General features: G+C 38.9%; 1 protein-coding gene across 1 annotated transcript; it reads left to right on the top strand.

The window, feature by feature from the left end:
* Positions 1-237: 237 nt before the first annotated feature.
* On the top strand, positions 238-12,825 carry LOC308521781 (nephrocan-like; the record flags this gene model as incomplete). The annotated part of the gene is made up of 3 exons (XM_081094885.1): positions 238-426; positions 8,618-9,519; positions 11,780-12,825. The coding sequence occupies 3 exons, from the start codon at positions 238-240 to the stop codon at positions 12,225-12,227; spliced, it is 1,539 nt and encodes a 512-aa protein (XP_080951011.1). The 3' UTR covers positions 12,228-12,825.
* Positions 12,826-13,060: the final 235 nt, after the last annotated feature.

The raw sequence follows: 13,060 nt of genomic DNA, 5'->3' as shown, positions 1-13,060 counted from the left end.
AATAACATAGGGTTTTGCTCACCTACAAATATTAAGGCAGCTTATCAATTGTTTAAGCCCTTCCTCTTTGTGATGGTTGCTAACATTTTAACCCAGGCAAATTGAGAATTTTTCTTTCCTGTCTTCTCACATTGACAGAGTACACATTCATAAGATTCTATTATCAGATTTCATGGTATAAAGAGTGAGACATCACTGAAACGCTTGCTTGCTGCCCCAGAGGCCCTGTTTTGGAAGATGCATCTGCTTTATGCATTCCTTGTCCTGCTCTCTCTCAGCGACGGTTCCGATCCCCACTGTCCTGGAAGATGCAGCTGTGACTCTGTGCAGTCGGTGCAATGCTACAGGCTGACCGAGGTGCCCTCAGGCCTTCCTTCCACCACCAAGAAGCTCTACATCAGCCACAGCAAAATCCAACACCTCCAGGTAACGACCCACTCTGCACTCAAGTGGCCGCAGTTGTATTTTGCATGGCACAGTGAGGGGCGAGTGCGGGATTGTTCACTTAACTGAAATAATCAGAACTTAAAAGTTAAAATGTAAAGGTTAAAACTCAAAAAAAAATAATCAGGACATAGCAGGTTTGGGTATTTGCACTAGTTACCAGCTTGCTCTGTACTACTGAGATGGGACTATACCTCTGGATATTTCTTTTTAAGGAAGCAGGAAAACCACCACAACAATAAACAAAAACAAACAAACAAACAAAAAAACACCAGAACCTATAATTAATCATATTTTATTTCAGTTTTTATTCAAAAAATTTTCTAATTGTGTTGTTGCAAAGTAAAAGTAAAGAAATGGCTCTTTCTTAACAAAGAGTTTGAGAGCATATGGCCACTTTATGTTCTCAGGAATAAGAATAAATGCTTTTGGGGGGAACGTAGTTTTGTTTATGCCATAGAAGGCAGATAATACTAAGATCATTGTAAGACTATGAAGATGAACCCAGCATATGAGAATTATTCACACAGACCTCACATCCAACTGAGCATTAGCGTCTTCGTGAAAACCTCTACAGAAGAAATACGGGTTTGTGTTTTGTCATGTTGCTGCAATTCTGATTCTGTTGCTTTTAATTGTGACTGTTACTTTCATGCTTACCTATTCAGAAGGCACTGAAAAGAGTGCTATAGATTTGTCTGACTTTTACAACATAAAGGAACTTCTGGTTTTGGCCTTTAATGTTTGAAGGGAATCAAGAGACTAGGGTTCTCTCCCTACTTGGCTCACCACCAAGAAAAACAATCATCTTAGGCAAGCAGTTATAAGAAACCTCTGGACCTCACCTTTTTGCCTTTATGAAGTGAGCATGCTAGATTAGATGGGTGATCCTAGACCTCTTCTAGATGGAAAATTCTATGGCTCTCCTATGATCCTTTACTGATCACTGCTTCTCCCACATCCACCCAAATCCTAAGATGAGGAAATGCCTCTCTGTGACTCAGGTGCAGAGTCAGCAGATGACCATACTTTCTCTTCAAGTAGAAGCCCCCCTCCTTTCATTTGAGTAAAAAGGCTTAATGTAGGTGCCCATAAACACAGGGTTTAAAATATGCTGCATGGTATTTATTCTAAGCCTTAGTAAGCACAATTGCCTTTTCTCTTCCTAATCCAGTAGTGCCTGATGCCCAAGAGCACGTCTGACCTGGTCAGGTCTAAGCATTCAAGCAAGACACCTAGTTAAGGGGCAGGTTGCTTAAATATTTGTTCTGAGGACCTGAGATACTGAGAGCTAGAGGGTCAACTAAGCCTGGTAATGACCCTGCACTGCTGCTTTGCAGCCAATAAGATGAAATTATACCTCTCATCAAATTAAATTATTGAATCAATCCATTTGTCATTGGTTTAGGCTCACTGAAGAGCAATATTGCCACTTCCCTGACTTAAGCCCACTTAACTGTCTCTTGGACGGACAGTTCCCAGCGGAAAGGTTGATGAAACACAGAAATGTTTTGTGGAGGAAATAAAAAGCTCTGAGCAATAATATTTCTCTTTATTCTTGTAAAAACAGTTAGGCTTTTAATAACTATATTTCATCTGTGTTTGGTGAATACAATGTCTATTCAGTTTTTTTGGTTTGAATTATAGAACAGGACGCCTATATTCAAAGAAAAAAATACCCTGAAATGGATCTTCAGATTCATTGCAATAGAAATCATATATACATATGTACATATATAAATATATATAAATATAAGCATACATATCACACATTTATAAGTATGCATACATAAATATATACATATAGGTGTATATATATCACTATTAAAATCACAGTTAAATATCACAGTTAAAATATTTCTATTATTTGTTTATATAATTCAATTGTGTTTGAGACACAGCTTGTGCCTTCAAGAAAAGAGGGATTTTACTTATCCATTTATCTGTAAAAATTCCCACTTCTGTGAAGCTGCCTGCCATCGGGCTATAGAACTCTTTATTTTTCTGTCTGCCTTACACTGTGCCCTGGTCCTTACCCTCCTGGCTCTAGTCTTGCTCTCCATCCTAAACTCTGAATTTCTTGGGTGCCTTCAGTGTCCAATAGCCTAGTCTCACACTTTCTTGAACTCATAAAAAAGTATCTATCTCCATTTCCACCTGATCATAACACTCTACTGTCTTAGTTAGATCATAATCCTCTTTACCCATGTAACTTCTCCACTCAATAAACTTGAGTTCCCATACACACTTTCTCTCTGCTCCTCATCACCTTTCCTTTCAGTCAGACTCTGCACTTATCTTTCCACCTCATGGAGACTTCTAGCCCTAGATCTACCCAGTTCTCCCAGATAATCCGTTTGTTTCCTATCTATTTTCTTTTTCTACCCCCTCCCTTTTTGTATCCCACAATGGCTGATCCAGCAAAACCTCAGTTTTAAATTAGGGTGATAATTTTCCTTTGTTTCTCCTGTACCTGAACATCTGGGTGCTGCTGGAGAGGATCACACAACCTCTTTACACATATCTGTGAGTGCCTGTGTGTGTGTGTGTGTGTGTGTGTGTGTGTATAGTTAGGAAACACCACACATTTATAGAACCACTACAAATTTAAAGTCTCCAACTTCATCTGGTTCTTCAGTGTCACCCATCTATCCTTTCAATTCTTTGTCAGGTCCTACCGATATCCCCTCAGCATCTTCCAAAACTTCAGTACGGTTTTGGATTTCCTTCTTAAGCCCTGCCCTCCTTATTCTCACCAAATGACTGGCTTCCTGTTTTATTGACAAATTATGACAACACGATGGCCGTTTGCCTTGATCTCCGTCCGTTCTTACTCACTGTATACTAACGTGTCTCCATCCAATTCTGCACGTTCTTTCCTGCAGAGAGATGTCCCTCCTCTTCAAAGCAGCCTCCCTCTCCTCTCCTTGATTCCATCTTTCTCACCTTTCCCCACAGCTTGCTCCATCATTCTCCCCACTCCCGTATCCTCCATTGCTCTTTCTTTACTAGCTCCATCCTAGCCTATAAATATGATCCTTTTATTACAATAAAAATAAAAATATTTTAATTCTATGTCTCCTCTGTGACTATCTGTATTTGTAAAAGTCTGTGAAAGGGTAGTCTGTACTTACTGGATCCGATTTGTCATCTTCTGTTTATTCTTTAATTCACCACTGTCTGGTTTCCACCCCTTCTCACACAGCTAACACTGTCCTCCCTCAGACATTGGCTCATTCTTTCTTCTTGAAATTCTCACATTCTTGTCTACCGTGACTCCACACTTTTACGTCCTCATTATTCTTCCCTGATATTTCTTTCTGTCATTTTTATAGGTTTTGTTGCCTCTACTGCTTTCTAATTTTTGGCTTTTCCGGGGAGTCTCCATCTTCAGCCATCCCCTTTCTTACTATGCACAATATCCTTAGGTGACTTCACTTTGTGTGATCATGGCTCCCCAAATTGTGTTTCTATCATAACTTTTCTCCATGTTCAAACTTACGCAGCTGCCTGCTATACCTCTACTAATGTCCTCAAGGTTTATCCATGTTGTACTATATGTCAGAATTTCCTTCCTTTTAAAGGCTGAATAATGTTTCATTATATAAACATTTTGTTTATCCATTCATTGTTTGTTTCTTCTTTGGGGCTATTATGTATAATGCTGCTATGAACATTCATGTACATGTTTTTGTGTGGACATATGTTTTCATTTCTTCTGTGTATATATCTATGAGTGGAATTTCTGGGTCATATGGTAAATCATTTTACATTTCCACAGCAATGTAAAACAGTTTTAATTTCTCTTGCTAACATTTCTTACCTTTTGTTTTGTTTTGTTTTGTTTTTTAGATCATAGCCATCCTAGTGAGTGTCAAGTGGTATCTCTTTATGGTTTGACCTTCATAAGACTAATGATGTTGAGCATCTTTTCAGGTGCTTATTGGCCATTGTAAATCTTCTTTTGAGAAGTACCTGTATGAATCCTTTGCTCATTTTTTTCAAATTTCCTGTTCATATTTCCTTGTTTTTTTCTTTATTGATTAAGGTATTACATATGTGTCCTTATCTCCCCCTGCCCAAGCCTTCCACTCCCCTTTGCTCATTTTTAATTGAATTATTTGCCTTTTTATTATTTAGTTGTAAGAGTTCTTTATATATGGTAAATACAAACCTTCCATCAGATATATTATTTGTGAAAATTTTATCATATTCTGTGGGTTGTCTTTTTATTTTCTTGATGGGTGTCCTTTGAAGCACAGAAGTTTCCAATTTTTATTAAGTCCCATTTATCAATTTTTTTCATTCACATTTGCTTTTGGTGTCATATCTAGAATAGCTTTTACCAAACCCGAGGTCATTAAAATGTATTTTCTTCTAAGAGTTTTATATGTTGAGCTTTCACATTTGGAGGACAAATAGGGATGTCTTTTGATGGTGGTCAATTAAAATGATTGCCTTTACATCTTTTGTGGAAAAAGTTACTTAAAATTCCTCCTGGGTAAGAAATACCTAAACAGGATTTATCACTGAGTGGAGGAATTATGGAAAATTTTTATAATCTCACTATACTTTCCAGAATTTTAAAATTGTTTACAGAGAACAAGTGTAGCTTTGAGGATCAGAAAAAAAATCCCCATTGTTTTAGAATTTCTTGCTGGCTTGGTTCACACATGTCTGAGGCGGTTGGTCACTGTGAGGGCATGTCAGTTTTGTGTGTACATTAGACCTATAAAAAAAACAAGAAAGTTGTGGGGCCGCTAATGCTTGGACAGGGCCAGGCCCAAATTGAAACCAGAAATAAATCCTTCCATGGGGAAGCCTTCAGGAGGTGCCTTCTCCTCTACTTTATTTTACTTCCCTTGCTTTTTTAAAAAAAATGTTTTCATATTTTATTGTAAGTTTTACTTATATATGTATTGGGCTCACTAAACTGTAAACCTACAATGGCAGATATTATACTTAAGTAAGATTCCTGTGCCTAATGGTTAACACCAACCCATACTTGCCTTGTTTTCTAAGCAACATTGAAAAAACTACCAGCAACCCCAGGTTAGCTCTAGGGCAAAAGTACCTCTTTCCATAGCTCTTGAGCACAGCCCTGGTTAGGCCAGGGAGATGGAAAAACAGGTATGGCCGAGTTATCTTTTTTCTTTTGCCAACTCAACTGAAAAGTTGAAAACCAGTGGGTGTCTTCTTCACTGTTTCTGCCACCAGAACTCTCTATTCTTGAGCTAAGTGCTGGCTATAGGGGTAAGGTTAAAAATGCATTTGTTGGAATATAATAAACCTGGTTTGAAAGCCCAACTTCCACTTGCTAGTGAGACATACTTGGGCAGGTTATTTCACCTTCTTAGCCTTAGTTTCCCTCTGAGAAAAGGGAATAGTCATGCTTACACAGAGGGCTTTTTAAAGATAAACATACTTAAGTAATGACAGGTATTTAATTAATAATAAGAAGTAATCTGCATTGACTCTGACAAAAAGAAAAAGGAAAGGTTCTCTAAAAGAAAACATCTATCCATTGGATTCAGGTCAGAATATGGACTACATTTACTAGCTAGACCAGTGCATATACTTACAAAGAGAAATCAAGACAATGGACAAATTGAAGCTCTGACACCACACTGTGTCTCCTCCCCAAATATATTCCCCATTCAGATCCATGTCAGCACTGAGACTTGCTGCATTGTCAGCAATCCTTTAGGGCTTGTGGCCACTGAAATAGAAACGGGAAGTATGAGTAACACCAAGTTCTTTTGGGAGATCAATAGTCCAAGAAGTGAAGATCTGTGTCTAGAGTCATTTCTGACTCTTAATGAAAGAAAAGCCTAGAAAAAGACACTTCAGAATGGAGAATAGATTTAAAAACACTGAGTTTTGGGGCAGGTCATTTAATTTTTTATTTTTGGCCTGAAATACTTCATCTTTTAAATGAGAGATTTGGATTAGTTAATCTCTAAGATCTCTGCTTCTCTAAAATGCTATGGTTTGTGTCCAGATCTTGAGTCTTTTCTGAAAACATTAGTTGTCGACCAAATGCAATAGAAAATGTATTAGAAAATGGTGAGCTGAGGAAAAAAGATCTTTGCAGTCCAATAGAGCTTGATGAAATTCTCAGCTCTTTCACTTATTAACTTTTTTGTTGTTATGTGTTTTGTTTTGTTTTCACTTAACTTCGTAGTTTCCTCATTTAAAAACCAGTGTTGATGATAGTAAGCTCGCAGGGTTATTAAGAGAATTAATATTAACATTAAAAAAGCACTTCACGCTTGTAGATATTCACCAAATAGAAGAAAAATTTGTGCCCTAGCTGGTTTAGCTCAGTGGATAGAGTGTTGGCCTGCAGACTGAAGGGTCCCAGGTTCGATTCCGGTCAGTTGCAGGCTCCTCCCCGGCCTGGGCCCTGGTCAGGGCTCATGCAGAAGACAACCAATTGTTGTGTTTCTCTCACATTCATATTTCTCTCTGTCTTTCCCTCTCTCTTCCACTCTCTGTAAAAACCAATGGAAAAATATAGTTGGGTTAGGATTTAAAAAAATTGCTATTACTATTGGGATTAGGACTAATCAATGCAACTGATTAATCAGTAAGAAAATATCAAATATTAGCAGCAATATGTAACTAAAGGCAGCTGCCAAAACTGTTAAGATTAAAAATATTTGTTTATGGAAATTTTAACATGAGATTCTTCTAATAAGAGTATCATATTAAGAGATGTTTGAATATATACTTTATCATAATTCACATCACATGTCCTCCCAGAATTTAGGTGCTTATAATAAACATGGGATGCAAAATTAACCCAATTTAAAGATGGTAATGGTGCATTGGTATTATAAAAGGACTCAACTGCATAATGAAATCAAATATTTAGAAACTGTAGGTGGTAAGACATATAAAATTTGCATTGAAAGTTTCACCTTAATTGAATTCTCAAGCAGGTTGAACATGCTGCAAAATTTATCAAGCTGAAGAAAACCTAAAACGATTCCTCTTTCTACCTAAACATGATCTTACTCAGAGAACTAAATATCGAGGAACCCATCATCCCACAAAAAAAGATGGATGTCAAACTAGGAAGTTGGTGGAATTTGTAGAGAGATAGGAGTATTTGAATTTGCAAATCATGGACCAAGTTTATCAGATTTTGGTACTTCCTCAAATCTAGGAGAGATCGGGGATATATGTATGAATGTACTTCTTACTCTATAGAGATGGAGATACATGTATCCTGTTTGTTTCTTCATGGATCTTGTTTATCAGTGAAGTGCAACTTGGGAGATATAGAGCGGGAGGCTAGTTTCCAAAATCTATCTATATAAATGCCTAAACAACTGTTTGACCATTTGGTCGGTAGCTATGATGTGCACTGACCACCGGGGGCAGATGGTTCCACCGGTAGGTCATCTTGCTGCTGGGGTCTGGCCCATCCCGACTGGGCGAGAAGGGCCAGACACGCCCTGGAGCCCTCCCGCAGGCCCTCCCCCGCCCCAATCGTGCACCAGTGGGGTCCCTCGGGCTGCCCTGCACCCTTTTGCAATCCTGGATACCTCGAGGGATGTCCGCAGGCCAGGCTGAGGACCCCACAGGTGCACGAATCCATGCACCGGGCCTCTAGTATAATATAGTTGAAAACATTTCTCTGATAGGTCCATCCTGGTGATAGCAGTATTTGGGGCTTTTAAATTTGTTACTTTTAATGCTTTAAAGGTAATTTATAATTTAAAAAATTCAAACAATACAAAATGTAGATAGTGAAAAATCCCTTGCAATCTTACACCCTAGAGTTAGCAGCTGTTTGGTGAAAGATTTTCAGATTGTTTTATTTTTAGCTATTATAAGATGATGCAACAAAGAGCATCGTATGCCATAAATCATTGTGCAATTTATAAGTACTTCCTGCCTAGGAGTAAACTTGCTGGGTCAGAGAACACACAGCAAAAATCGGCCAATATTTCACATCTAACTACAGTGTGTCAAAGTGCATAAAATATTTTTGCTATCTTCCAGTGTTAGCAGTCATAAATAAAAATAGTCAGGATCCTAGTTTTTGACCATCATTAGTATTGAATGATAGCACATATGGTGTGTTTTCTCCACCACAATAATCTTAGTTTACTGTTTGTGTGCCCCTCCCTGCTTCTGCCTTTTTTTTTTTTTTTTTTTTTAGCTATCTAACTTCACCCGAATGTTGGCTCTGGAAGATTTCATTCTTCTGGCCAGTGGAACAGAATCAGTAGAAAATGATACTTTCAAAACTCTGAGTACCTTGAAGACCTTGGAACTCTGGAAAAATAAGCTCAGACGAGTCCCCCGTGCTCTCCCAGCCAACCTTGAAGTGTTAAAACTAAATGACAATTCGATATACGTCCTGCACGGATCTGATTTTGAAGGACTGAAGAAGTTAAAGACCCTTGAACTTAAAAACAACCTGATCTCTGCCGTCTCTCCCAGCATGCTGTCCTCCCTTGCCAGTTTGCAAAGCTTGATGTTGGATGGCAATACGATCGAGTCTGTAGCTGGACCACTGGCCCTTCCGCATCTGAAACATATGAGCATGGAGAATAATAAACTACGTGTTATACCCGCTAACCTCTTTACTTCTCTCCAGTCTTTGCAGTTCCTCAGTGTCAGTGGTAACCTTCTGACTAAAATTCCTGTTACTTTGCCCAAATCCTTGCTCTCCTTAAAGATAGAGAGAAACCAGCTCAAAGTGGTGAGGTTTCGAGATATGAAACACTTGGAAAACCTATCCCATCTTTACCTGTCAGAAAACTCACTGTCTTCCATTGAGGGGGCGCAGCTCCTTGCCAATTTAACCACTCTTGAGCTGTCCCAAAACCAGCTCCAAGCCTTGCCCCTCAGACTACCAGCAAGGCTACAAAAGCTTGATATTAGCAATAATCTGATTCGGAGAGTTACAGCGCAAGACTTCCAGGACCTCCGGGACTTGAAACATTTGTTTCTGGACAACAACATCGTCAGCTTGTTCGAAGCTGGGGCCCTGCAGCGGTGTTCCCAGCTCTCCAACCTGGCCCTGGAGCAGAACCTGTTGCTGTCTATACCTCTCAGGTAAGTGAGCCTTACCACTCGTGGTCTCTACTATAAAAGCTCTCCAGAGATTAGGGCAATTAGCACAATGTAAAAGCAAGAACACCGGTTAGAGCAAACATAAATGATCAGATCAAGCCTATCCAAGCCTTTAGTGGTGAAAGTTTTAAACAAGGGTTTGGAGTCTCCACCCTCACACTGAATACTGCATTAACTTATCTTGCCTGTTTGTCCATCTGAGGGTGTGAGTCCATTTGTGTTGGTCTTACCTTCTGGTTTTGGTTGTCTCTTCTCTCTCTCTCTCTCTCTCTCTCACACACACACACACACAGATACCCTAATACCTTGACAATTTTTCTTTACAAATATCCCTCCCTCTATACCCAACCCACTGTACCTGTTCCCCCAAACCAGTCATAATCTATAGCTAATGTATAAGTTCATATTATTGATCCCATTTATTTAAGCTTTATCCTGCATTTTAAAGTAGATAAATAAAAAAACTAGTAGAAGAATGCAGCACTATTATTTTTTTATAAAAAGATATCATGATGTTTATTATATGTGCCTACCAGTGGATTCTTTTTCCCTTTAGCACTTTATAGAAAAAAATCTTTCTTGCCTTGCTTAGTATCATTATCAAATTTCTACTAATATACCAGCTCTGGCCTCTATAGAATCCTATGACATTCCATTTACTTATTTTCATTGTTAGTTATAATATTTTTTTTCTTACTAATGGCAAAAGGAAAAATTATCTTTGATATGTACAAATGTTAATTTTTTTCTGGTTAAAAAAGTTAAAAAGGGGATTTTTTTATTATATAGTATGCTATTTGTACCCAAAACAATGCAGCAAAAAGTGACTTTTCTAATTGAAATCTATTCATATTTAAAAATATATATTGATGTCCAGACCTCACTTCAAACCAATTTGATCAGACACCTAGTGTTAGGGCCCAGACTTCAGTATTTTCAAACAGTTTCCAAATGAATTTAATGTGTAGCGAAGGTTGAGAACCAGTGGGCAAGGACAATGGGGCGAGTAACATGAGATGGGAATGGGCTTTTCCTATGAGGTTTAAATTAAGCAACATAACTGTCTGCTCGGTCAAAGAATGTAGCCAGCAGTGAGAGCAAAGTTCTTGCAGAGAGTGATTGTTAAATTCCCATCACCACCCCACCCACACTCCCTCCTTTTCTTTGAATTGAAAAGTGGGAATGACTCAGAAATTTTCTCTGTAGTATTCCTCCCATAAAGAATCAGAAACACAATAATATCTATCTCTTCTACTTAAATTTAAAAACTTTTATTTATGAACTTTAAGCAATACGCCCTTTCTTTTGTATTTGCATGCTCCTTGTTCATATACAAAGTAACACTTTAAAATTTAGATTTCTATAAATGCACTGTAAACATATGCAACCTACTTATATCACAAACTGTTTTCACAAATCCCTTCTTTTGTCTGCCATCTTCCATTCTACATTTCATCAAGTGTAATGGTACATGGTTTTGGGTATACATATATTAAAATATCTACCACATTTGCCTCAATATACTAATCGAGGCAGAAAATGATACCTAACATTAATAACTGCTGACTAAGATCATCAATCAATTCATGTACATCTGGTGTTTCTCACAGCAATCTGTAAAGGGAGGAATATTGTTTTACTTCTATAAATTATTTTTTAATATATTTTTATTGATTTCAGAGAGGAAGGAAGAGAGAGATAGAAACATCAATGACGAGAGAGAATCATTGATCAGCTGCCTCCTGCATGCCCCACACTGGGGATTGTGCCCACAGCCTGGGTGTGTGCCCTGACCGGAATAGAACCATGACTTCCTGGCTCATTGGTCAACACTCAACCACTGAGTCATGCTGGCGGGACTACTTCTATAAATGATTGATTCATGGCCCCTTTCAACTAAAATATTGGGAACTTAGTATCTTTCTTATCAATTTATTTATTTTCTTATCAAAGCCCTGAGTGTTGTGAGCCCATTTGATAAGAAAAAATATTAAAGAGTTTTATGATGGGGAACTAGAAAAAATTAGAGGTTTAGAAAATAAGACTTATGAGGAAGGCTTGAAGACCTATAGATAAGACTGCAGTTTACACTTAAAACTACTTTTTAAAAATAAAGTTTGTTTTCTAGCTTCAGAAGGGACAGAACTATAGACAAGGCAGGGGTGGCTCAATCTGAGTTTCTTTGCAGTTGAGGAATAAGGGTCATGACCTTCTCTCGCATCCTGTTCCCATGCTTTCGCAGGCTCCCGGGGACCTTGGCCAGGCTGGACCTAAAAGGCAATGTCATCCAGGATATCGCGGAGAGGGAGCTGAAGGACCTAAAGCAGCTTCAGGTTCTAAACCTCAGGAACAACAAGATCTCTGCCTTGGACCTCAAAGCCCTGGAGGGGCTGCCTCGCCTCAGGCACCTGTACCTGGATGGCAATCCGTGGAATTGCACCTGCAGTCTCCTGAGAGCGAGGGAGGTCCTGAAGGCCAAGGGGACCGACGTGCGGGGAGGACAGTGTGCGGCACCAGCCGAAAGACAAGGGGAGAGCTGGATGTCTTCCAAGAAGATCATGAGGCAGTGCGAGCCACACCTACGTCTGACCGAGAAGAGCAAAGAGACCAAAAAGAAGTCAAAACCGGAAGAGCACCCCAGCTTCAGAATCAACATGGATGATGATTATTATGATTATGAAATCGATTAAGGGTGAACTTGGGTTACAGTTTAGAAAAAGCTTTTGTTTCTTTCTTTTTTTTTTTTAATAGACTTTATTTTTAGGGCAGTTTTAGGTTCACCGTGAAATTGAGAGGAAGGTAGAGAGACCTCCCATACATGCCCTGCCTCCCCCACCAGAGGGGCACATTTCTTAGTCGATGAACCCACACTGACACATGATCATCACCTCAAGTCTACACTGTACAGTGGGGTTCACGCGTGGTGTTGTACACTCTGTGGGTTTTGACAAGTGCATAATGACATGTATCCTGCATTATAGGATCCTATAGAGTAGTTTCCCTGCCCCAAGCATTCTCTGTGCTCCAGAAACAGCTTTTAATGTTCAGTCTTGTAAGCAGAAATATACTCTATATTTAGCTATACCAGAGTCTTTTTGTCAGTTTTTCTTTTTTGAAGAATGAAATGAGGGTTAAGATAAGAGATGAGGTGGGGGAGGAACGTAGAAAGGAGCAATGGTAAGAAGATGTAAGATTCCTTCTATGTGAAAAGTAATTGCTTTGTGTTTTATACTGAAACCCAGACAAATAACAATGCCAAATAAAATCGCCATCTGGCTAACTTCCTGCAAGTACAGTAGTCCATTTTATCAAATTAAAAGTGGTAATATTTTATACGAAGCTGGTATAGGCATATAAGTATACAGACCTACACTACAGGCTTTTGGTTGCAAGCAAAAAAACGGACTGTGAGCCGGCCGGTGTAGCGCAGTGGTTGAGTGTCAACCCATGAACCAGAAGTCACTGTTCAATTCCTGGTCAGGGCACCTGCCTGGGTTGCAGACTCAGTTCCCAGGTGGCGGGT

This window comes from Myotis nattereri, assembly GCF_964212035.1.
Source record: "Myotis nattereri genome assembly, chromosome: 6".
NCBI lineage: Eukaryota > Metazoa > Chordata > Mammalia > Chiroptera > Vespertilionidae > Myotis > Myotis nattereri.
This window is presented reverse-complemented; position numbering and strand designations above follow the sequence as displayed.